The 24,657-nt window shown below is 36.1% G+C and overlaps 2 protein-coding genes and 1 long non-coding RNA gene across 6 annotated transcripts in view; 1 reads left to right on the top strand and 2 right to left on the bottom strand.

Annotated features, from left to right (window-relative positions):
- Positions 1–766: 766 nt before the first annotated feature.
- On the bottom strand, positions 767–7,648 carry CUNH3orf38 (chromosome unknown C3orf38 homolog). Of its 2 annotated transcripts, none has more exons than XM_045286260.1 (3): positions 7,440–7,648; positions 4,190–4,431; positions 767–3,018 (listed from the first exon to the last, which is right to left on the bottom strand). In XM_045286260.1, exons 1-3 carry the CDS (start codon positions 7,564–7,566, stop codon positions 2,347–2,349), a joined length of 1,041 nt encoding a protein of 346 aa, XP_045142195.1. In that variant the 5' UTR covers positions 7,567–7,648; the 3' UTR covers positions 767–2,346. The 2 variants fall into 2 exon arrangements, with proteins under 2 accessions (XP_045142195.1, XP_004706560.1); XM_004706503.3 differs by having other exon boundaries at positions 767–3,021; positions 7,440–7,647.
- Positions 7,649–7,797: 149 nt separating this feature from the next.
- LOC123521247 lies at positions 7,798–21,379 on the top strand. Its single transcript, XR_006679719.1, has 3 exons — positions 7,798–8,078; positions 15,569–15,650; positions 21,277–21,379. It is a non-coding gene; the product is annotated as an uncharacterized LOC123521247 (long non-coding RNA).
- ZNF654 (zinc finger protein 654) overlaps positions 11,799–24,657 on the bottom strand; it is a 60,430-nt gene continuing 47,571 nt past the window's right edge. For 2 of the 3 annotated variants that reach the window (XM_045286244.1, XM_045286242.1), the window contains 2 exons: positions 21,489–21,630; positions 11,799–17,933 (listed from right to left, as the gene is read on the bottom strand). In XM_045286244.1, coding sequence (XP_045142179.1) covers positions 15,528–17,933; positions 21,489–21,630 — 2,548 coding nt within the window. In that variant the 3' untranslated portion in view covers positions 11,799–15,527. The remainder of the gene's footprint in view (positions 17,934–21,488; positions 21,631–24,657) is intronic. The other variant, XM_045286243.1, reaches the window with a different exon arrangement.

Raw genomic sequence — 24,657 nt, 5'->3', positions numbered from 1 at the left:
CACGGCAGCAATACGGTGACACGAAACTTCAAAACTAAAAATCAAAGCTAACACCCAAGGACCTTATATCCAAAACAGTTTCCCCTCAAGGAGAAATAAATATATTTCTAGACAAGGAGAAATTAAAGAAATCTGTAAAAACCATGCCAACTGTACAAAATATACTAAGGAGATTTCTTTGAGCAGAAAATCCCCACCAGCAACAGATGATCAACTTGAGATCAACGTATAAGACACCGCCACCCATTTATTGTAGTCCACAGAGTAATAATTTACAAGGCTGAAAATTAAGAACCAGAGTGATCACACTGACAATGAAGACAACTACAAAATAAATAGAATAGTGTACATAGGAAACATTCTAACAGAAAAGAAGTAGATTCTAATGAGAACAAATTTTAAACTTGGGCTGAAATTAATAAACAATGGATAAACTTCCTCAAAATAAGAGGAAAATCAGAAAGACCCTGTAAACAATAATATAATAGTACATTTAGGGCGAGTCTCCCAATTCTAAGTTACTTTGGGGTCTAAAAGTTTCCGTGTATTCACATATGAAATGCAAATGAGCTGTGTGACCACAATCCACCCCTGCTGACAAGCCTAGATCTAGAGAAGGAACACTTTTCACTGTATGTAAGCATTCTATACTGATTCACCAATTTCTTCAAACATTAAACCTTCACATGAATTAAACCGTCTCAATTCTAAAGAAATTTGGGTTATCAGGAACTTTTGGTGTTTTTTACAAGTAACAATGCAGCGGTTGGACTCTTACTGTGGTTTTATTGATACAAAATAATTAAGATAACTAGAAGTAATTCAGTATCATCTATGCAGCAGTTGACATGAATTGCACAAAGAAAACAGATTTTTGTTGTTGTTTTTTAAAGATTTTATCCTTAACTTAGGATATATATCTATTGCACTTAATAAGTGGAGGCTTTAAGGCAGAAGAAACAATTTAGCTTTAGTTACTCATTCTCTCAATAAACATAGAAAGGGTAAAGGTGGATTTGTGACCTGAATGTGTATAAAGTGTAAGAGGCAATTATTTTTGTCAACTGCTGTTTCTTTATTAACTAATTATCTCACACTAACAGTCTAGCAAGCAGTGGTAACATCTGCTTTATTTTGGAAGCCTAACCTTTATTATCTACGAATAAGGCAAACGTAAATTAAATCTAAGCAATGCACTACGATTACAGCAAGCAACGGGGATTTCCCTCCTTTATTAGGTTCTTGTTTTAGGCCACATCAGATTACACTCCTCATAAACGGCAGAGAATTATTTTTAAAAGAGACATTTTTTCCTCTTGCTTCCATCGCTCTTCAATCAATCACACTAGATGATCATGAGCAGTTAGATAAAACTTCACATGTATAATACATTCTCACAATTTCCAATAGCACTTCTGTAAATTAAAACTAAATACACTTGCTGGGTGGTAAGGATTTTGAACTTTGAGCAATTATGGATTTAATCTGGGAACTCAACCTGTAACTCAAATATAGTAAAGAAATTTAGAAGCAGTTAACTCCCAATGATTCTAATTTATGATGTATCTATATACATGTCTGCATGCACATATTGAAACACTGCAGTTTTTCGTGACCTCTTTCAAGATTAACTAAAAGAAAGAATAAGTTGTTTAAAAGTTAGAAACCTAATACATCTTTTAAAAAATTTCAACAGTATGTCTCTTTCACAAAGTGCTAACAAAAATGCTCTATAAAACTGTCAAGACTTAAGTAAGAATAAGGTCTGTTTGGGAACAGCATTTATCATTCCCCAAATAGTTCAGAAAATGTTAAATGTTATCTAAGATATTTCCTATGCACTGTAACAGACAGCTGAAAAGCATTTGTCAAATATTTAAACAAGTGTATTTTCTCCAATTGCTGTATTATTGGGTGTTTTGCATTAGAAACATCCTATCTTTCATGCTTTCTAAAATGAAAACATGACATATAACTCTACATTTTTTTGTTTTGTTTTGCAATACTGTTGTAAGATGCATTTGTGAAATATCTAATTATCTAGAATTACACAAAAGCAAGGAAGAAATATAAGCTGAAGCTCTGAATACTATTAATCCTTTCCCACTTGAAAAGCATTGAGTAAAATGAAAGTGTTCCCCTGTTTCTAAGGCGCACAATCAGCTATAACATCTAAGTGGGATTTATTTGATGAACTGCATTATGTTCTCAAAACACTGGCTACAACTCATGTTGAAATAGGCAAGTATTTGCATGTCAGTTTGTCGGCAATTGAAATCAATTGGACATTACTGAGACGGTATTTGGAAGTGTCTGTGTAGAAGGTGTTTGTGGTAACGATGATACTCAGTGCTTCTGAGCTGAACTCAGTTCTCTTTTGCTCAACAGTGCTTCATTTCCAGTGCAGAAAGCTTGGTCTCCAGTTCCACTATCCACTGTTTGCTTTCCATTGAGTCGGGCTTCGTTGGTCCCACAAAGCGAGATCACATTATAAAAGGCCTCTAAATCACTTGGCTCAAATGTAACACTTGGTGTCTGTAATGTTCCCGGAGCAAGTGAACTCTCTCCAACAATTCTCAGATTGATAAATTTGATTTTCCAAGTATTTTCCACAAAAGGGCAGCGGATGAGTCCAAAAACTTGTTCAAAAATGCCCAAGCAAGTGTTCCCTCGGTGGACAGTGCCAGCAACCCCAACCATAACTAGCCCGTGAGGAGACGACGCACACTTCAGTCCACGGGAATCTAAGTTGGGACTAAGAAAAAGAAATTCTTCTTTCACTAGTGATAGCAAACGAAGGCTCACGATTTCTGCTCCATGGTAATCTGTCACATTTTTTTCTGATGTATTGTAATAAAACCTGAGCTTGACATCGTGCCAGAAGTGCTGTGGTCCCCAGTCAGCATGTGGTGGTCCCAGCAAAGGGTTCTGAGAATTAAGACGCTCAAAGAACCAATGACAAAATTCTTCTCCTAGTCGTCGAATATCAACTTTTTCAGCTTTTTTATCTTGCGTTTCCTGCTGATTAAAATAAGAAAAAAAAAAAAATATATATATAATACACACCTTACTCTAAACATTATACCCATTTCTATTAAGCATATTTCAGAACTAAATTTGAATATACTGATAATAGTAAAAGAAACAGAAACTACACGTGGGCTCAGTGAATTCATCATGCACACACAGTAAAATTGTTTTTTTAGAGAAGATAAAAGTTGATTTGGAATCTTCCCAGTTTAATAGCTACAAATTTAACTTATTAACAAAGCCTCTTAAAATGGAAGCATAAGCAAATGGTTAATACTGATTTATAGGATCATTTACTCTGCCAGAATAGTTCCATTTCTCAATTATGATAGCAGTTTCACACATATGTGTTAAAACTTATCAAATGGTTTACTTTAAATGGATGCAATTTATTGCATATAAATTATACCTCAATAAAACTTGAGGATTTTCACATCTTTAGACACTTAACAGTTTATTATTTAACACTTCCAATGTGTTCAAAATACATTATCCTCTACCACTGGGATTAATTTTTTATATTAATTCAACCTTTTCAAAGGAAATGTTACTACAAATATATTATGTGGCAGGCTAGACACTAATCATTGCAGCGCTTAATGCCCTCAATTGCTCGGCACTTCCAAAGCCATGTCCTTCCATCATCACAACAGGCCACCTCGCACCCTTATGAAGAAGGTCGAGGGATTTGCCACATACATAGTATACGGAAGACAAAATCTTGAAGCCACTCTTATGTAATTTCAGTGCCAATGCTCCTTTCCTTATAGTAAGTACGAAAACCTTTAGAAGATGCTTTCCTTTTATGTTCTCTCGCCCTAAAACTGTGTGGTTCGTAATTTTTAAAATTACAGATTATGCAGAGGTTCATTAAAAAAACATTCAATTCAGTGGAGGAACAATGAAACCGGAATAGCCAAGCTTACACAGTGGAAAGCATTTCATCTAGTTCCTAAAAAAAATCAATTGCATTCCTGTTCACAGTTTTTCCCAGCGAATGTCTGCGATACCACAGACATTTTTTAAAAGAGGGTTTAAAATAACACTAACGCCGAAGTTATAAAACACCAATAAAATTTTATGAACCATGCTCCCTCAAGATCTAGGATCATCTGACCATTTCAAACAGAACAATGGTTAGCTATAAGATCTACTTTACTTTTTCAAAGAGTTGGAGGGCTTCTCTCTTCGCAACTGGCTCCGGTGTGTCTTTCAGTTTCGGCTGTGATTGCCTTTTCCAGTACTCTTTTGCATGCTGAACGAGATTATGTTTTTCAGTAGCTGGAGGTATGATTACCCCCTGTGTTGCCAAGTACTTAAATATTACTTCTCGGTGGACTTTTTTACGCTTCAGAAGTTCTTCTACACTTTGACTGTAGACCAATATTGCCCGAATAGCATCTAAAAAAAAATTAGCAAAAGTTAATAGAAATAGCACGAGTCACTTGTAAATTTTTTTCAAGGTCTCTACTAATAAACCCTTATAATTATTGTTTATGCCATTATTACTTTTTAAAAGCAGGGAGAGGTTAATTTTTAAAATTCCTTCCGACAATAGACGTGTCTGTCAAAATACTTTCAAAGCACTTCATTTTGAAAGTATAATGCTGCCAGAAAAATTATTGCTGTAAAGACATAAATTCATATACAACTCATAAAAATGTATAAATTACAATATTTTAAGTGTACAGGTATTTTTGAAATCTATTTTATTCACTCTAAAAATAGCAAAACTTGAAGACACATACAACAGTACAGTAGCACAGCTCAAATACGTGTCCCTAAACATTTTTATTCGGTTTGGTATGTTTTGAATGTTTTATAAACCACCCTTCTGTAGGTCTTTTGTGCACTGTCTTATTACCAGCACCATTCCGCTGAGCCTTCTCATTAAAGCCTCTCCATGCACGTAGGGGTAAGCAGCATGAGCATTATCTGAGAGCTCGCTGGTTAATGTGTTTTTGAACCAATCCAAGAGCTACTGAATCAGAATTTGCATTTTTAAAAAGATCCCCAAAAGAGTTCAGGGAGAGTGTGTATATTCTAGATAAAAGAATCTTCTGAGCTGGGATTTTAAAAAAAGTTGAAAACTGAGCTCCAAATCGATAGATGTAATTTACACTTTTCCAGGTGCTGTCAACAAGTAGCTCAGGGTCACCCTTTTGAAGTTGAGTGAATCTGAGAAATGACTACAGAAGATCAATGGGATAAACCTGACTTAACAGTGAAAACTTTGTCAGTCCCCCGTCTGATGCATGCTGGACCTGATCTGGTTTTCAACATTTTCTGTATTTTGTTTTCTTTGTGTTTGTTTGATAGTAGGGTGTAACTCAGAGGTGTTATGTCATTAGAGGTCACCCTCTTAAAGTTGTGTTGTATGTTTCTCTGTTCTCCAGTATATGATACTCAGAATTAATGAGCCTATTGGGACAGAATAAGGGGCTTTATTGATTTATTTGGGGGTGGGGGGGTCCAGAGAGTCCAGGAAGAAAAAGAATGTTTGGAAACTGATTGTGGAAGCAATTGTACAATTCTGCTTGATTGAACTATGGATTGATATATAAATCCCAATTAATAATTTAAAAAAACATAATAGGATCTTTCCTGTGAACTCTCTTTCACCACTCACTGGCCAGAATTGGGCCACTTAGCCATTCTTAAATAAATGTCTAAAAAAAAGACTAGGTTTACCAAATAATGGTTTTTTTCCCCAAAACCATTTTATTGGGTGCTAATCCAGGCATCATACCATTCCATAGTTCAATCACATCAAGCAGTATTGTATAACCAGTTCCAGAACATTTTCTTCCCTCTTAAACTCTTGATAAAGCTGGTTCTTATATACTCAATTCATAGTCCCTGGTTGCTGGACCTGATCTAGTTTCCAACATGCCAGGTCATTGGAGGTCACCCTCTTGAAGCTGTGTTATGTTTTTCTGTTTATCAGCATATGAGACCCAGGATTGACAAACCTACAGACAGCAAGTAGAATAAGAGTTTTGCGGGCTGGGGGGTACACTGGTGGTGTGGGGGGTGAAGGGGAGACAATTTCAAGGAGTCCATGTAGAAAAAGAATGTTTGGAAACTGATTGTGGTAGCAATTGTACAATTCTGTTTGACATGATTGAACTATGGAATAATATATGTATTAAATCCCAATTTTTAAAAAGTTGCTTCATTTAATCACCAGTATGCAGTGATTTTTTTTTTTTGGTCAATCATTTATTTTAATCACATCAATTCTTTTTTCTTTTCCAAAATCACGTGATTGGGAGTTAATACAGATAGCCTATCATCCCATAGTTCAATCACATCAAGGAGTATTGCGCAACTGCACAATCAGTTTCAAAACATTCTCATGTACTTGTTATTTTTCCTTTCTGAGAAACGTCTATTAAAACCTTTTGTACATTTTCTTAATAATGGCAAGTATGGCTTCTCCCTTAATTTATGTTTAGATAAACTATAACAGATTTCATTTTCATGTTACAATTTTAAATTCACATTCACAAAGGATGAGGAGCATGTCAAGCATAGAAAACCTGACGAGCTACATAAATCTGAAACGATTTCAGTCTAAGGGTCTGGGTTCAAAGTTTCAAACGCATCTTTCTCCCCACACTGGTCACCAATTACAGGAGTGCCCTGGGGTGGTGGGTTATGCGTTGCACTACTAAACGCAAGCTCGGCAGTTCAAACCCACCGCCCGCTCCACGCGAGCAAGAGGGATCTCTTGTCTGGGAAATTCTCAGTGGCAGTTCTATCCTGTCCTACAGGGTCGTTACGAGATGGCATTCACGCGAAGGCTGAGAACTTGGTTTTGCTTCTACAATCACCGATTAGGCATTTAAATAACCTTGGGGCTCTACCGGATGTTTACTTGGCTTTGAAAGTAATTTCACACACGAAATTATCTCATACCATAAGAAACATGGCTCCAAACTTCCTGCTCTTCTCTTTATGGAGTCTGTTTTTAGAGGCTGTTTTACCTAGAAGACTGATAAAAAGTACTTCTGATATCCCTCTCACAGGCTTGGGGGGGGGGGGGGGGGGGGGGGGAGACGCCGGAGTAGCAGCTGACAGGCCTCAGCTAATCCAATCGAAAAGAGAAAGTTACCGTGGTCCCCAGGACATTGCATAAAATGGCTATTCACGTAACCGGACTCCTCGAAAGCACAGGCGTTCGTCCATAAAATGTAATGGATACAACTTGGAAACGGGGTGTTGTCAGTCCCACCCTGTCGGGGTCCGCTTTCAGGCCCCCGAGCCGGGAGGCAGAGGCGGCCTGGGGAGTCTCCGGCGCCTTCAGGTCCCAGGTTCCTCCGACCTGCCCCCCGGGTCCCGCAAGTCAAGGTCTGGGTGGAGTTAGGGGGAAAGGCAGCCACCCGGGTGGGAAGTCCTGCCCTTACCTTGGCGGTCCTCGGGTTGCACCAGGCGGTTGGTGACGGTGTCGCACAGGGCCATGATCTCGTCGTTGTCCAATAGGCCGAGCAGGTTACGACAGCCCTCCATCTCTGGCTGGCTGAGCCCCGACATCTCGACCCCCAAAAAGGGGGGAGAGGACGACGCTAACAACGTCGCCTCTCAGGCGCCCCAGGGCGGCGCCTGGGCAACAGACACAGGAAGTGTCCTTCTCGGTGTTCGCGTTCAGAAGGCCTCCGGGATTCTAGAGCCCGGAGCGGAAGTGCTCGCCAAAAAGGTCCCTCCGGGCAGGCGGGGCTCCAATTTGCCGTTCCGCCCGGTCCCGCCTATTGCCCTGTGGGAAAACGCAGCGTCTACCCCGAGACCGCTGACGTCCCGCAGGGGAACGGCTTGCAAAAAGGGATTCCCTGATCTCGCCCAGAAGCCTTACAAACGAGAGGCTTGCAGGCCGGCGCGGTGCCGGTGCGCGGAAAGCGCTCGGCCTTGGTCGGTGTAGCAAGCGCCCGTGACCCGGCGGACGTACCAATGGAAGGGGTCCCTACGGTCTTGGATGTCCGCCCCTCCCCCCGACCCCCACCACGTCCCGAGCACTTTTGAGTTGTGGAAGCGGGGCTTGATACGCTAAGGTAATTTTCAGTGTTCAAATAGTTTGGTCCTATTTAACATTGTGCTATGAAAGGTTTTGTTTTTTAACCGTACCCTACCTCGTGCCCGCCCGCCTTCATACTTGTGATCCTTGCAGACAAGCGGGGATGAGGTGTTGCCTTGCTTCTTGCCTAATTGTCCTTGGAGAGTACAAATCTCATGAAGTTTAGGGACTTGAAGGCCACATTGCCAAGGTCACTTTCTGACAGCGGGCAAGCACCCGTTTGTCCCTTAATTTCTAATCTTTAAATATATCTGGTAAATATCATTTACCTCATCATTTTTATCAGGAGTTTAAATACTTCCATCGTAGAAAGAGCTCAATAAATACTAGCTATTGATCAGTATGGTGGGAGATAATTGACAGCTCCATGAGTACTAGCTGTTATGGTGGGAGGAGAAAGACTGGGCTTTCTACTCCTGTAGTAAAGTGTCAGACACCAACAGAGTTAGTTCTACCTCGCCCTATTGGGTCGCCAAGAGTCAGAATTGACTCCACAGCAGTGAGTGGTTTGGGGTTTAGTTATTAGTAAGACAGGCAACCCACATTCACGAAGGGGAAATAGCCATGCTCATCTGTACTAAACCCTCCGGAGGAATCAGACTGTATTTAATACATTGCCACTGGTGTTGACACATTGTCTATTTTCACTGTAGTATTTTGTTATTTTGGGTATTTCTATTTAGCAGCTGAAATATACATATCTGCAAATTCAGATGGGCAAGTTTGAATATATATATATATACATATACATATTTGGAAAATAGAATTTTCCCATGAATTTTTTTAAGTTCGTGTGTGTGTGTGTGTGTGTGTGTGTCCCTATTTGTATCAGCTAAATATATCATGAGACACATTGCAAATGTAGTCTTTGAAATAACATTAAAGCCACATGGATGCAATTGAGATACATCTACTTAACAGATATCATGGACTCCTTGGAAGTGATTACTATGCTAAGTAGTTCTGGTGCAGTATAGACTGCTAAGCAAAAGCTGAGATTGGAACCCACTAGATGGGACAGGAAGAGGTGGCAATCTATCCTTAAAGTACAACCAAGGAACCCCTGTGGGGCAGTATTACTCTATATAAGGTTGCTATGAGTCAGTACTGATTCCTAGCAATGGCTTTGGTATTACCTTAAGGATTGAAGGAGTCAGACAAATGGCACAGAGTTATAGGGATTTGACAAGTACAAATGTCTAAAAGTACTTTCTGAAGTGATGAAAATGTTCTGTATCTGTACTGCCCACTATATTCTCAAACTCACTGTGATATTAGTTTTAACACAAAGGGATCCTTTAAAACAATGTAGAAAAGTCCCTGTGAGTTTCTAAAACTGTATTTATGACTGTAGAAGTATCATCTTTCTCCCATAGAGTAGCTGGTGGTTTTGAAATGCTGACCTTGTGATTAGCAGGCAAAGTATCATCCACTATGTCACCAGGGGTCCTTTCAAGATAGCCATTACATATGGCCATTAAGCACTTGGATTGTGGACAGTTGTCATTCCAGTGGCCAACTATCAGCTAATTCACCGAACAACTCAAATGTGAAAAAAATAAAAATACTCACCACCAAACCAATAGAATAACATCATGATAAACTGAGGAAAGATTGAAGTGTTCAAGAATTTCATCTTGCTTGGGTCAGCAATCAATTCTCATGGAAGCAGCAATCAAGAAATCAAATGACATTGCATTGGGCAAATATCAGACCTTTTTGTTAGAGCAAAGGTGTCATTTAGAAGACTGAAGTGCACCTACCCTAAGCCATGGTATTTTCAATCATCTCATATGCATGTGAAATTTTTTAAAAACTGGAGAATCTATATCCAAATTATGTTGCTAATGAAGACTACTGAAAGTACCATGGACTGCCAGAACAAACAGATCTACCTTGGAAGTATGGCCAGAAAGCTTGGAAGCAAGGATGGTGAGACTTTGTGAGTTTACATGCTGTCAAGAGAGACTAGTCTCTGAAAAAGGACATCATGCTTTGTGAAGGACAGCCTCCCCCCCCCAAAAAAAAAGTATCATTGAAGAGATGGATTGACACACTGGCTACAACATACTAAAATATAACAATTGTGAGGATGACGCTGGACCAGGCACCTAAAAACCAGTTCCCACTCGAGAAAAATGAGACTGTTACTCCCATAGGTTTAGTTTCAGAAACTGTATGAAGCAGTTCTTTTACTCCATCCTGTTAGGTCACTTTGAGTCAGAATCAACTCAATGTCTTGGTTTGGATTTGTTAACACGTTCTGGGTAGCAGCTAATAAAACATTAATCAGCTGTTTGGCCATGTAACTCATCTTGCCTCTTATATCACTGCTCCCCAAGTGTTATACACTCCATTTGGATATATTCAGTTCACGTCTGCTCTGTATTTCTAGGGAAAATTGTAAGGCAGTATGGAACATGGTTTTAGGCGTCACCCAATTTTTCAACCTCACCTAATTTTTAGCTATGGGACTTCAGTCAAGTTATTCAATCTTTCAGCGCCTTGGTTGGTGTCAAAATTGTTCTTATCTCTTATAGGCCCAAAGTAGCTGTGATTCATACAGTAACAGAAACAAAGCCACTTCCCCAGTGTTCAACATCCAAAACTGTCATGAACTTGTCCCATTAAAAAATTTTATTTAATGCAGTATTGGATTGCCTTTTCAAATCATGTCCTTCTATTAGTGGATTCCTGAAATCACTACTAATCTTAAATTATGCTATGGAAGGCAACATGATTTACTATCTTGAAACTTCTTAGTCACTTGCTTCCAGAGTACCTATAATTTTGACTAAATAACTCAATACATTTGAATATCAATAGTCAATTATTAAAAATAAGTCTATTATTAAAATTAATAAGATTTATACCACAGAATTCTCAAATCTAGAATGCTTCACTAACTTTCATTTGCAATCCTATTTCTTCACATCAAAATGAGCTGTTAGGTACCATTAAATAATTTCAATGTATAGCAACCCCAGTGTGACAGTGGAAGTGCTACACAGGATAATTGTTACAACAGACTGCCACGCCTTTCTTTTGTGGATTTGCTGGGTAGGTCTATTCTACATGATCAATTTTCCTGTCAGTAACGAAGCTCAACCACTTAAGTTATAGCAAATAAGTTTTCCTTTGTTGAACCAAAAGAGAAAAAGACCCCTCGTATCCAAGGCTATCACTTTTGGTTACAAATTCTTAATTAACTGTAAGCATTTTCCCACTGAAATGCTTTTGTAACTTCATCACTTATATCCTATTATCTACACGTGACTGTTGCAAATAGTTTCTTTCCTTTTGTTGTTTTGAAATTGCACTATACGTTTTTCACTTAAGAAAAGTTAACGAATTCATCAACTGTCTTGCTCTCGGAAAGGTCTTCCACCTGAGTTTGCAGAGGGCACTTACTATATATCACAATGAAGCCACTTATGTGAAACTTTATTAACCAGAATTCTGTTAACTTGCATTTTCCACATATACCCATGTTACAGTGTCCAAAAACTGTCTATTTTGGATTTGTGTAAACTTTAAAGTTTTATTTTTCTCTATTGTTTGAAAAAATAATTTAAAATGTAGTAAAGAAGCTAAAACAGCCCATTTCCTTATAAACATAATAGAAATGCATTTAATATGCTTTAAATAAAGCAAATTCCTTTGGGAAGCAATCTGCTACATAAAACTGAACGCTTCATTACCAACAAGGACAATGTTTTATTGAACAAATCTATGTACAATACAAAAAAATTTCTTGAAATGAAACACTATTGTTGATTTTATTGCAGTTCAATGGCTCAGTTTTAACTTGTACTCTTATAAAATGCAAAGTGAAACAATTTAATGTTCAACAAGGAAGCACAAATTTCCTTTCTTGCTGAATCTTAATATCTGTCATGTTAACAATTCCAAAATGCATATGCAGCATTAATCATTCTGAAGTGTTTTTACAGTACCTAATAAATTAAAAAATAAACACTATCATCTTTGAGGTTTTCATCCATACAGTATTAAACCAAACATGAAAGGAGTACAGCTGAACCTTCAGTGTGATGGGGAAAAAAAAAATCAAAGTTGAATGTTCTAAGTTATCTACTCAAATTATTTAATTGGTTTAAATGAATATGGCTAAAGCCCAAAGTACCAGTGTCCTTGCCCACAAAATGCCCCTTTTTCTTCCTCCACCACATCCAAGCAGCAAAACCTCAGATTTGCTATTTTCTTGATCTCACTAAAACACGGTAGAAAATTACGGTTTAATTTCTTAAAGGAAATTTTTATTTAAAAACAAGGGTTTGAAATTTGGTCCATAAAAGATCAACATTGTTGAAACAGGAGTAGCAAAGTAGGAAGAAACCCAGCAGATTCCGTGAATAAAAAGAGCTTTCTTCTGAATTCCAAATTAGGACTGTGGGAGTTTATGTACCCCATAAAAGCAAAAATGATTTAGGTTGATGTTTTACATGACACATAATATTAAAATGTACATATTCTTTCAATAGAGATTATTGGAGAAATATATAGAGGTTGAAACCTGGTCAAATAGAATTTTTCAAACCTTTGATTTAGCTATATATAACCAATTTGCCCTCCTCCTTTCAGAAACCGTTCTGTTAGAACAAAAGGAGACATAAAACCTCAAATTAAAGACAACAAAATAGTGGGATATGTTTAAAAGCATCTTAGTGTGAACTGGGAAATTAATGAAAATGTTAAAAATTTGTGGGCATGTATTTATGCCAGTGGTTACAACTTCTATTAAAAAAAGTGATAAAATTTTAAAAGGTATTTCAAACTTTTGGAAAATGTACAAATCAAAAACTATAGTTCAAGAAAAACATTTCCAAATAAACAAGTTTCAAACGAGCTTTTTATTACATCAGATACTTTAAAAACTGAACTGAAATAGAATTTACTATATTTTTATTGTCAGAAAGTATGGAAAACTTTTTGTATAGTTGACAGAAAGGATTAAGAAATCTGACTTGAGTTTTAATTACTTAAATATAAATTCTACAGCCTAATATAGGCTACATTAACAAAACAAAAAAAAACAACAAATTGTATTGGAATGAACTTCTGACCATAATTGCATAGTGATACTCTTTGATAAATTAATTAGTACAAAAAAAGTTCTAGGTCATCTGCTGTTTAATGACCTTGAAATCCTAATTCAATAAAGTCTGGATGATACCCAGGAAGAAATGTCCCAAGTTGTCAGTAATCTGATTGCTGAGAATTTGAAATTTGTTATAGGAGGGCCTGATGAGATTATCTGCTTTGAACAAAAGAGTTATCAGTTGGAAAAACCGAATATATTTAGTTGCTACGGGTGCATTAATAGCTCCATTTAAAAAATGTCCTTTCCATTTTTGTACTTTTCATGCCTGCAGATTAACAATATACTAGTTGTACTAGATAGGAGGAGGTTCTTAGGCTTCCCCTTTTCAAGAAAGGACAAGCAGAAAACATCTAATTTCAAATGGTATTTTTAAAAACATGTATTGTTTTAACAATTTATTGACTATTTAGTTACAATCTTCCTTAGGAAAATTACTGGTCACCAAGGCAAAGAATTCATCGACACATCTCATGTTCTTATGCAAATATTTTTGTAGATATAAAAATTACTGTTCAGATCAAATTCATCTCTACTGAACCAAAAAGCATGAGTAGTATGGCTTATTTGGGGAGTTAAATCTCCTAATTGGATAATATCAATGAATATTTTTCCTGATTCATAGCTGACATATATATTTTTTAAGCCAGTTATCCTTATAGACTGTGCTTAGGTAACTCACATTAATGCCTAAAGACTTTATGATAAGTCACCAAGCACTATCCTAATACTATTCTATATTCAAATAGAAATATCCCAGTGTGCTTATACCATTATTCACATTGAAGAATTTGCAATTCAGTGTTTTCCTCAACTGTGTAGCCTGAAATGGTCTTAGATTCCTCCTGTTTCCCCAGTTACTGATGGTTTTTGTTACTAGGGGCTGTCAAGTTAGTTCCGACTCATGGCAGCCCCTTGTATGAAAGAATCAACCACCACCTAGTTCTGCACCGTCCCCTCACAATCACTGATGCGTATGCTATGTTGCAGCTGTGTCAATCCACCTCTTTGAGAGTCTTTTTTTTGCTGACCCTATTTACGAAGAATGATGGCTTTATTTTTTCTTTTTAACCGACACTGCTGCCTTTTAAGCATAATTTGTTACAAAAATGGAAGGTCCTATCAAGAACTTATTAGCAAGCGAGTGGTTTTCAATGTATTTTAATTTTATTTAAAATGTTGGCATTTAAATTCATTAATTGAATTTTCTCTTGCCTGTCTAATCACCTGGAAACAAGTTACAATATTTAATGTATAATATGGTGATGAATCAAATTTTATTTTAATGAATCAGTTTCTAAATTATAGCACAAACCAAATAGCAATTGTTCCTTACACCGTTTGACCAGAAGGGAGTACATGACCAGATGATGCATAAAAGGAAAACAAGTTTCATTCTTAACAATACTTTAATCATAAATCAACCTTTTAAAAAAAAATGGGTTAACTTCCCTTTCTGTAAGGCCATAGTTGGTTCTTCTTTCTGACTAATCGCTTGAACACCTTTCTCACACATATGAAACTGAACATGCTGCTATAAATTATCACAAACTAATTTTAAGTGTGGTTTATTGGATAGCTGGTACTTTGGGAGTTCTGCAGTAACCCTTTAGGAGTTTAAAACTGCACATTCCTATAAGTTCATTATAGAAAATGTGCTTTGATTTTATCTTTAGTAATCCAAGACCGTTCTAAAATTAAGGCCATCAGGGAAATAGCAAACTGACGATGCATTTTCTTGTAGTGCTTTTTTTTTCATACTACTGCTTGATAGATCTTTCTGAAACAATTTTTATCAGGCACCTGTAAAATAGAACATTTCTGTTAATTCAAACTGAATATAGATTTAAATGAAATTCTAAGTCAGATTTCTGTTTAATTTATACCCTTCTTCATTCAAAGTATATTGCTCTTAGCTTAACTTTCATTGCTTTTTCTTTTTAAATTACTGTTTGCTTATTTTTCATTTTTATTACTGTTCATCTAAGCTTAAATTCTGAAATGTAGATGAAAACATGTTTTCATCATAATCATTCTGTTTCTAGACATTTCACTACAATAAACTTGGAATAAAGAAAAGCTTTTGATAATAGTGAAAAGTATGATCAATGAGTGTGAAAGACTTGTGGTTCAAGTGTTCTTCTACAGTTCACTGGCCTGAGCCTACCCCAAAGTACTTAACTTTTGTGAATTTCATTGCTTGATTTATAAAACAGGAAAAGATTATCACCTCATGGTCATTATGTATATTACAATAACCTTTAGAGTAATGGTTTTTATTACTTGTGCTATACAATGTTCATTTGTTTAACTATATAAATCTATTAAAGCATTTTCTATGTCTCCAGATATACCTACTGAAAAGACAGAAGACTTACTTTCATCATCTGAATCAAATCCAAAGAGTGTCTGACATTTCTTTTGTGCAAGGTGAGCCTCAAGTGCTTCTGCATTACAGTAGGTGGTCAGGCATTTGCCACATCTTAATCTTTTCATTGACTTTTTACAAACATTATCTTGATCCGAACAGGCATCTACTTTATCAGTCAGAAATTTTCGGCGTTTTGGCATACTTAAATACCGTTCATCAAGGTAACTGGGAGGCAATGGTCTGACATATGGCTTTGTTAAAATTAAGCCATATGAAGTCTGTTCACTGGTCAGATTTGGTTTGGAAGGTGCCTGAGACACTGGCAGGGTACTGAGTTCTTGTGGTACAACATTCGGTAAAATGGAACCATTTTCTGTCCTGGTTCTATTTGTGTCAATTTTCAAAGCAGGATCTGATGAAATTAAAGGTGTCTGTCCTATTTCACTGTGTCCATTGATTAATTGATCACTAGTGGTACAATTATTTTCAGAATTTGGCTCTATGTCAGGCATCTTTTGGTCTATCAAGCTTGTATCTGAAACAGCATCATCAGAATGTTCGTTTCCATTCTGAGCTAAACTGTCTACTTTCTTTTCTGTACTTGCTATACATGTCTTTGGTTCCATATAATCGTTCCTTAATTTGCTAGTAGAAACTGGCAGACTAATAGTTTGTGTCTCGTTACGAGATGAGTCTTTTTCCTGATGATTAGGATTTGAGTCTGTAAGACCATCCCATAAAATTGACTCACTTGGTTGTGCAGATGACTCAGGTGTTTTACTTAAGTAGTGCTGAGCTTCATGTTCATATAGGAGAGGAAGATCTTCAAAAAGCTCATGACATTCTGGAAAACTACACTGAGCTTGAAATATCCTGTGACTTTTTGTATGCTGAGCAAGCTGGAATGGCAGCTTAAAGGACTCGCCACAATTAAAATGTAAGCAAAAGTACACATTTGGATAGCTGTGTCTATTAAGGTGATCTATGAAATGTTGTGAATCTTCAAACTGCCTCTGACAAAATTTACATTTTCCTCTGCTCCACTTCATAACTGTTTGCCGTACATTTAAATCAGTTGGATGTACAGTCCTTGCATGCTTATTTAGAAATCCAATTTTTTTAAATATCCTGATACAGCCAAAGGCAGGGCACTTAAAGTTTCCTTCTTGATCAGTAGCATATATGTCTTTAGGATGGCACACAGTTCCATTGATTTTATGAAGCACTGAAGTTTCTTGATTCAGATCATAATCATCTTCCTCATAATCACCTTCTTCCTCCTCTTCATCATCATCTTCACATACAGGCAGAGGTTCTAGAACTTGAGTATCAGAGCTGCCAATTTTAATAATGTTCTCAATAACATCTTCGGGTACACTTACAGGAATTTCTATGAATTCGGTCACATGCTCAGAGATGACATCTTTGTTTCCATCAGTGGAAGCAGCAACTGACTTTACTTCCAAATTCTTATTATCAGTATTTCCATTTTCATATGAAATTGAAGAATCAGAACAATTTATTTCTTCCAAAACAGGGACTGCCTGATCCTCCTGTTGAGCTACAGCAATTTGCTGTCTCTGAATTTTCTTAACATGATTTTTTAAGTGCTTCTGCATAAGTCCTCTGTTTCTAAATTTCCTTCCACATATTACACATGAAAAACTGCCCTTTTTTTGATGAGCCTGGGCATGCCTTACAATGTGACCACCTAGAAACTCCTTGTTGCATAGCACACACCGATGCCTGGGGACATTGTGATCTACTTTAGAAGCATTAAGTACAGTTAAGCTTTTCTTTGGATTAGTATGACCTTTAGATTGCACTCCAAATATGTCATCAAGGTAAAACTCTCCAGTAGTGGGATCTGTAAAACAGTCAAGCCCTTCATTGAAACCTTGTCGTTCCACTGTCTTTTTCAGATTGCCTGTGGAATTTTCCAGTGTACGTTCACTTAAAAATTTAACTGCTGATTTATCTCTCAATAATGCTACACAGTTTTTCTTAATCATTACAAAGTTCCAAAATTCAGGATCAAAAAACAACCCCTTCTTCAAAATTGGAAGTAACTCAAAGCGAACACGATTTTGAACACTACTTGTGCCTTCATTATATTCTTCATCTGGATGCTTGTAAAGCTGTTCAACAGTATGATATGCTTCCAGGGAACGCTCAAGAAAAAATATTGAGAGTGCACAAATTCTGAGGATCTCCAAATCATTTGGCAAGAAGTGAGCAATTGTTTTATAGATGAGACATTTAGTTTTGGGATCGTCATGAAGGTCTAGTTGTAGAGCACAACCACATATTTCAACACAAATTTGTAAGCCTTCTTCTTCAACCTGTATAAAGAAAAATATCACTGCTAAATGCTTTAAGAAAAAGTTGACTAGTTGCATTTTAAAACAAACCAAACCTATGCTATTGTACCTATTTCAGCTCATCCCAACCTTATAGAGCAGAGAAGAAACGCTTCCTAGGGGTTTTCTGTTCTTTACAGGAACAGAAACTTCATCATACTCTTTGGTTGGTTTGAGCTGCCAGCCTTTAAGGTAGCAGCCAAAAGCACCACCCACGATGTCACCAAGACTTCGTCACTAACTGGAGTTCTTTTTAGAAAACTCGGAAGTGAAAGCTGAATAAACAGTATTTCAAATATGTAGTTTTGGATAATAAGTAAACCTCATTGAATTCCTTAATATATACATCTTTAGTTTCTACTTTAATTAATTTTCAAGTTTTAAAGCCCCATGAATTATAGTATGCAATGCTTCATACACTTATTGGAGAATTTGTTTCCTGAAAGCCAAGACCCAATTTTTTGTTTTTGCTACAAATCCCACATTCTCTGACAGAAAAAAACAATGTAAACACATTTATCAATTTATCAGTATTATTTGTGTTTTAATACATGAAAGGAGAGCACATGAACAAGGTAACTAAAATTTTTGAAATTTTTCCAAATTATCACAATGAGCCTACTAAAAGGCACCTGAAAATTATCCAAGTTTTAAAACAAATAACTCAAAAATTCAATGCATCATAGTTTATTTGGAAATCTGTTATTTATCTATCATAGTTCAAAGAGTAAATGCTTATTTAAATGAGAAAAAATATAGTTTGTCTTAGAATGAGATAGGGTAGATAAAAGTCCAGAATTGATGCCATGGCAGTGCTAGTATACTGCCTGCATATGACAGATTACAAAGAATACTATTTCTCATATCCTCCTCTAAGTTCCTTACCTTCTGTGTAATTTTGTTTAACTACTTAGATTTCTACAAGCAAACCTTTGCACACCATACTCCTAATTTATTTCAGTTGGTGAATTCCATAGATCTATTCATTCTTTGAGATTCAGTTCTACGAGAAAGTTTTCTCCCCAGTCATTCTGGCCCTGTCCTCCTATTAAGGAGTACTGGTGGCACAGTGAGGTAAATGTTAGGCTGCTAACCTGAGGGGTTTCAAATCCACTGGTCCGTCCAGAGGAGAAAATCAGACCTGTCTGCTCTGACAAAGGTTTAGTCTCAGAAACCAATAGAGCGGTTCTATTTTGTCCTACTAGAGCCTCATAGAGGGTTTCTAAAGTTTGTAGAAACTTTGATTATCTTCTAGTTCCAATTTGCCACTATCATTTTGAAGCCCTCTTTTATTTCTACAAGCACTTAGATGTTGTTTTATGTATGCCATCCCAACATCAAATTACTAGATGACAAGACTGACATCTCAGTTTTTTTACTCCGTTATCGTTAACATAGAAATTGGCACAGTGACCTATAATAAATGTTTGTACATCTTCACTAATCTTAGTTTCCTACTATTAATCCGTCCTCTTTGGAATCCTTTTCTGAATTCCATTTTTCTTATTTCTGTCTATGACACATTCCCACCAAAATTTTCTAGATTTGAAAAACACAAAAACTAAATCAGTTACATCACGTCAATCCCAATTCATGGTGACCCCTTGTGTACAAAATAGAATAATAGCACCATAGGATTTTTCTGGCAGTGATACTCTGAAAGATCACCAGGCCTTTCTAAACACCTAGGAGTGGTGGGTTCAAATCACCAGCCTTTCAGTTTGTAGTCCAGTGCTTAGCCATTTTTCACTCCCAAGGGACATCTTTCTAGATAACAGCGAATTCAAATTCACTGGTTCAAAACTGAATTCATTTTCTATCTCCAAAATACCATCTATATTCTATATCTTGAGTCATGAAATCATTATGTGATCAATATTTCAAGTTTTCAAATCTCAAGATCACAAAAGGGAATACACCATTTCCTAACCAGAAATTCTGTAGTGGTTCCAGGATATTTAAGAATTGAAGTAGCAACATCTAATATTGTATTTAAATCCCTGTATGATCCAACACCACCGCCACTACCAGTCTCTCTTGAATAGTCTCATTCACCTTCCCATATACATCTGTTCGTCTTAGTAATACCATCCGAGATATAAGAAACAAGTGAGATAAAAGTGCTTTGTGAACTATAAAGTCCTCTACACAGTGTTAGCAGTATCCTCATCTAGAAATTAAAATTTTGTTCTCTGTGAATTCTCAGATATACTTTCAGTAATGTCTCATTTTAAACTCACATATCACTGTAACTATGCCTAATTCCACAGCACTGAAGCAAAATGATCAATTCCATGTAATAAAAAATCATTTTTGTAGCCTGCATTATTATCATTATACATGTTTTTACATCATGATACATCCTTTTATGTAATGAATTTGTCCCCTTATAATGTATTTGTAGATTAACCAGATATGTAGTGAAGGTGTATATAAATTATTGAACTTCACTTATATTGTCAACTTTCAATAGTAATGTTCCATTCCTTTGGTATAAATACAAATTAAATGTATTTAAAAAAAACCAAACATATCTGTATTTATAAAAGGTTCTATACAGGTGCTACATCAAATGTTGAAAATTAGTGTTCAAAAACAGTTTCTTTTATTATTCCATTTTTAGGGGCAAGAGAAGTTAATTTTGAGTGTGTTGGGTGTTTTACTACTTATTAATGTTGCTATGAATGCAATTAGCCAAATAAACATGAAAGAAAATCAAACACTTGGATACAATGCTGTCAAGTATACTATGATATGATCAGTTCACAGTCAGACATCTAATGACGTGGTAATGGGTGTGATAAACATAAAAATACCTAAAATCATTTAAATATATAATTAAACAATCCATTCAATTAAAAATTATTTAATATTATTTATAATCATAGTTTTAGGTAAGTAGAGTTAGCTAAATGTAAGATGGCCTTTTCCTGTGTTTGTATTCAGGTTGTTAATATTCTATGAGGGTAAAGGACTTTGGGATCCATTTTCATGGTTATCTGAGTGTCTTGTGTAGAACTGTACTCATTTGCAAGTGGGCCCAAAGCAAGTAAAATCAGCACTAATAAGCTGTTACATTTACTTCAAGCAAACACTTTAAAAACCTGGCCTTAGGTTCCCCAAAGTGAAAATTTTTTAACATCATGTCTTAGAATTCATTTGCTTTCTACATAAACGCTATGATTCTGGGCAGACAGGTATTACGTATAATTTAATTTACAAATTAGTTAAGAATCTAAACCTGGATAAGTCTTATGGAAGCAATCACCCCCCCCCCAATTCTATAGGTTAATAAACTGTTTTTTTATTTTTTCTCTTTTTTCAGTTATTTTCACTTATATATACCTTTTGTAACATTTTGGGACCTTGGAGCAAGGGCAGCAAGGAGGAAAAGATGGGTATGTTGAGAACGTGAACTTAAAATCCTCTTCCCTTGAATTTTATAATCAAATAAATTTCATTGTCAAAGATTTGCATTTCAGTGAACTGTCATTTAAATTCCGTTTAAGCAGCAAGGGATAAATATATCCTATTTACCTCATCTTTAATGATTTTCATGAAAGGAAATATGACTCTCACATTAGTTGCTGTTCTTAAAAGCTGGTAGCACTGATCTACAAAAACTTGTTTTGAAGGATTACATTTAAGCTGTAGTTTGCTCCATATGAAAATCAACTCCCTGTAAATGAGAAAAAAGAGAAATATCAAAAATACAGTTTATTCAAATACAAACTTTAGCTACCTTTCCCTGGTCCTATGGTCCACAGGCTGAGATGTATACCAAGTGTGTATGTAATCCCCAAACTTACTGTACTACTCACATGAGACTAACAGAAGCTAGGACAAAAAGAGAGCTCAGAAATTGCTAATTTTCTAGTGATAAGAAATGAATTCCAATCACAAGGTACTATGCCTAGGAGATGTCTGATTGATTGAGATATTCTATTCTCAATCAACCAAAATTAATCATAATACCTCAAAACAAAAAGAAATCTTGACTTAATATCTTATTTGCACATTTTAAAATCAGCGTTAAACTCTCAAAAAAAAAGAAATGGTTGGTTTTTTTGTTTTGTTTTGTTTTCATTTTAATCTATGAAGATACCAAATTTGGATTAAAACTGTAAGTATATAACAGTACTGTTCTACAAAATCTATAGAACATGAAATTTTATGTTAAATAAGATCATTTGGCTTTGCATTATGATATAGTTCTTTTGAACTGCGGACCACTTAAAGTGATTCTTTTCTAAAATACGGTAAGGTTAATATTCATGGATAAAGCTAAGAGCTTTTAGGTTTTTAGGTAAAAATAAATAGTAAGGTATAATTGATATAAAAGCACACATTTTAGCAAATAAAAATCATCTAAAACTTAATAAAATTGTGTAAAGCATCATAATCTAAAATTTTTGCAATACTTCATTAAAATGTTTTATTTATTTTCTTACTGAATATGATTTTGAGCCTAGTGCATACAAATATTAAAGTTAAATACAGCTTGATTGCCAATCTTGAAGACATGCATAATATACTTTGGAAGGAAATACAAAAAACAGAACATGACTGTAAGCGACATATAAAAAATAAGAATTGTACCTGCATGTCATATTTGTGGATATTTCTGTAGAACACCCACTCCTTAATCACACATACTCCCTTAAAAAACACAAGTGGTTTCACATCTTCCTCCAAACTGTTAAGCTCTGACTACTTCCCAAGTTCCATCCCCGAGTGTTTCAATTTAGGCTGTTATCAATTTAATAGAGTTAAAAACAGCATATATCTACAAAATGGATTCCTTCACTCAGTGACAGTAGCACTCTTCCCATCTGTATTTCTTTTTGACAGTATGCCATTCTTTCCATCCTAATTTAGGCCCTTTAATTTTACATATGTACTTGTACAGTGGTTGCTAAATTCATCTATTTCTAGTGTCACCAATCATTTAATGTATTATTTATTTCACTAGGTGATATAGTGTTAATAGAAACAAAAACATGGGTTTTGTAGACAGAAAACTCCGGATCTGAATCCTGGGTACTCCTTAGGCATTCACACTGCCAGTTATTCTTACTTTTGTTTATGCTGATCACTCTATTTTTAAAATACTTTATTTTCTAAGATGAGCTTACCTTTCAAAATCTTTATGAAATGCTCAAATGCCTATCTTCATGAAATCTTTTCATGAACTCAAACTGAAGTAACACGTACTTCAGACTAGATCTTGACCTAACCCTCTTATTGATTCTTGTACTGCCTTTCCTATATTGATATAGGGCCTATGTAGTAGCTACATAATTTCATGTCAACTTGTTAAACAGGTTTAAGGGTGGAGTCTATGCTCTCCATCAGATCACAGCTTGATAATGTCTCCTTGTGGGTGTGACCTTCTCATGAGGATTCTGGGAACTTCCTCTTTCAACCTGAAGGTGGGCTACTCTCTCTCTCTGCTTTACCGCCTGTGGAGGTGACACTCAAGAAAGCTGGAGGAACCAGCGCCAGTGTTGAGATGACTGCACCACCACTAGATCCACAAGACTCTCCAACCACCGGCCTGTGATCTTCCTTCATTGGGCATCACTGCATGTGCTGCTTAAATCTAAAGAGGGATTTATGGACGAGCATCAGACCTATGGGCTACTATCAGACTTATGAACTTGATCTGGACTGGGCTGTGATGTTTTCTCAATATACAATTGCTCTTTGATATGAAGCTCTCTCTTACACACATGACTGTCTCTTTATTTATTTCTCTAGTCAACCCGGTCTAACACAGCCTATTACCCCATCTATTAATATGTCGGCAATTGTCAATCTCCTTGATGATACCACCATATAGTGGAGATAGTGACAAGAATGTCAGATTTGGAATCACTAATTGATGTGGCACTACCTAAGGTCACGGTGAGAAATAACCCTAAATCCCAGAAGTGAAACCTGAGTGGTCATATCTCTTATTTGATCCTTCCTGGCTCTTCCTTACTTAGCGTACTTATTGATTCAAGAGTGGGAAACTGACTCCGATCAAGCCAGACAGGGTCCCTACGGAGTCTAAACTAGCCTATGAAGCTTGGAGACTATTGGTGTTCCCGTTGATCAATAGTAGGAGAGATTGAAGTCAGCAGGCAGAGAAGAGAAACAAGATAATCTGAAAAACGCAACAGCCTCAAGGTCCTGCATCACTGCCCGGTATCCTTAGAATAAACACCATCGTTACCCTAAAGTGACTAGTATAAATTCCATTTCTATCTTGTACTGTGTATCATTTTGTTTTATCCACAGCTTTCTTAAATATAAAGAGAAGAGCCATCCTATCCAAAATCTCTATTATATGAATTAAAGAGAGCTAAGATAAAAGAAAAGCATACTGAGTGTTAATAGATAACTAACTTCCTACTTTGTTTCACTGTCTTTGTAATCTTCATAGTTCTACACACTGGAGCTTATTCAGTAAATATTTATTAATTGACAATTCTAGCATAAATTATATTCCTAAGTGAGATTTAAGAAGATGTTAACAGAAATTTTTAAACATAATTTAAAAATATATATCGTGGACATTTTAAATAGGAAATGGGGGTGGAGGGGTGGAAGATGTAAAACAAATCTGTACTAAGAAGACATGGTATAAGTGGGTGAAGGGAGACGTCAGACAGGGCAAGATATGACAAAATAACGATTTATAAATGATCAAGGGCTCATG

Source organism: Echinops telfairi, unplaced genomic scaffold (genome assembly GCF_000313985.2).
Source record: "Echinops telfairi isolate 266 unplaced genomic scaffold, ASM31398v2 ScPeMD7_6;HRSCAF=24_1, whole genome shotgun sequence".
NCBI classification, from domain to species: domain Eukaryota; kingdom Metazoa; phylum Chordata; class Mammalia; order Afrosoricida; family Tenrecidae; genus Echinops; species Echinops telfairi.
The sequence above is the reverse complement of the archived record's forward strand: the minus strand, read 5'-3'. Positions and strand labels throughout refer to the sequence as shown.

What these genes read in the sequence shown, in the direction of transcription:
- CUNH3orf38 (XM_004706503.3), bottom strand. Translation starts at nt 7,566, where the DNA reads ATGTCGGGGCTCAGCCAGCCAGAGATGGAGGGCTGTCGTAACCTGCTC. An exon ending in GCAACCCGAGGACCGCCAAG is followed by an intron (nt 4,432 to 7,439) that starts GTAAGGGCAGGA and finishes ATTTTTTTTTAG; the next exon opens with ATGCTATTCGGGCAATATTG. An exon ending in CCCTCCAACTCTTTGAAAAA is followed by an intron (nt 3,022 to 4,189) that starts GTAAAGTAGATC and finishes TATTTTAATCAG; the next exon opens with CAGGAAACGCAAGATAAAAA.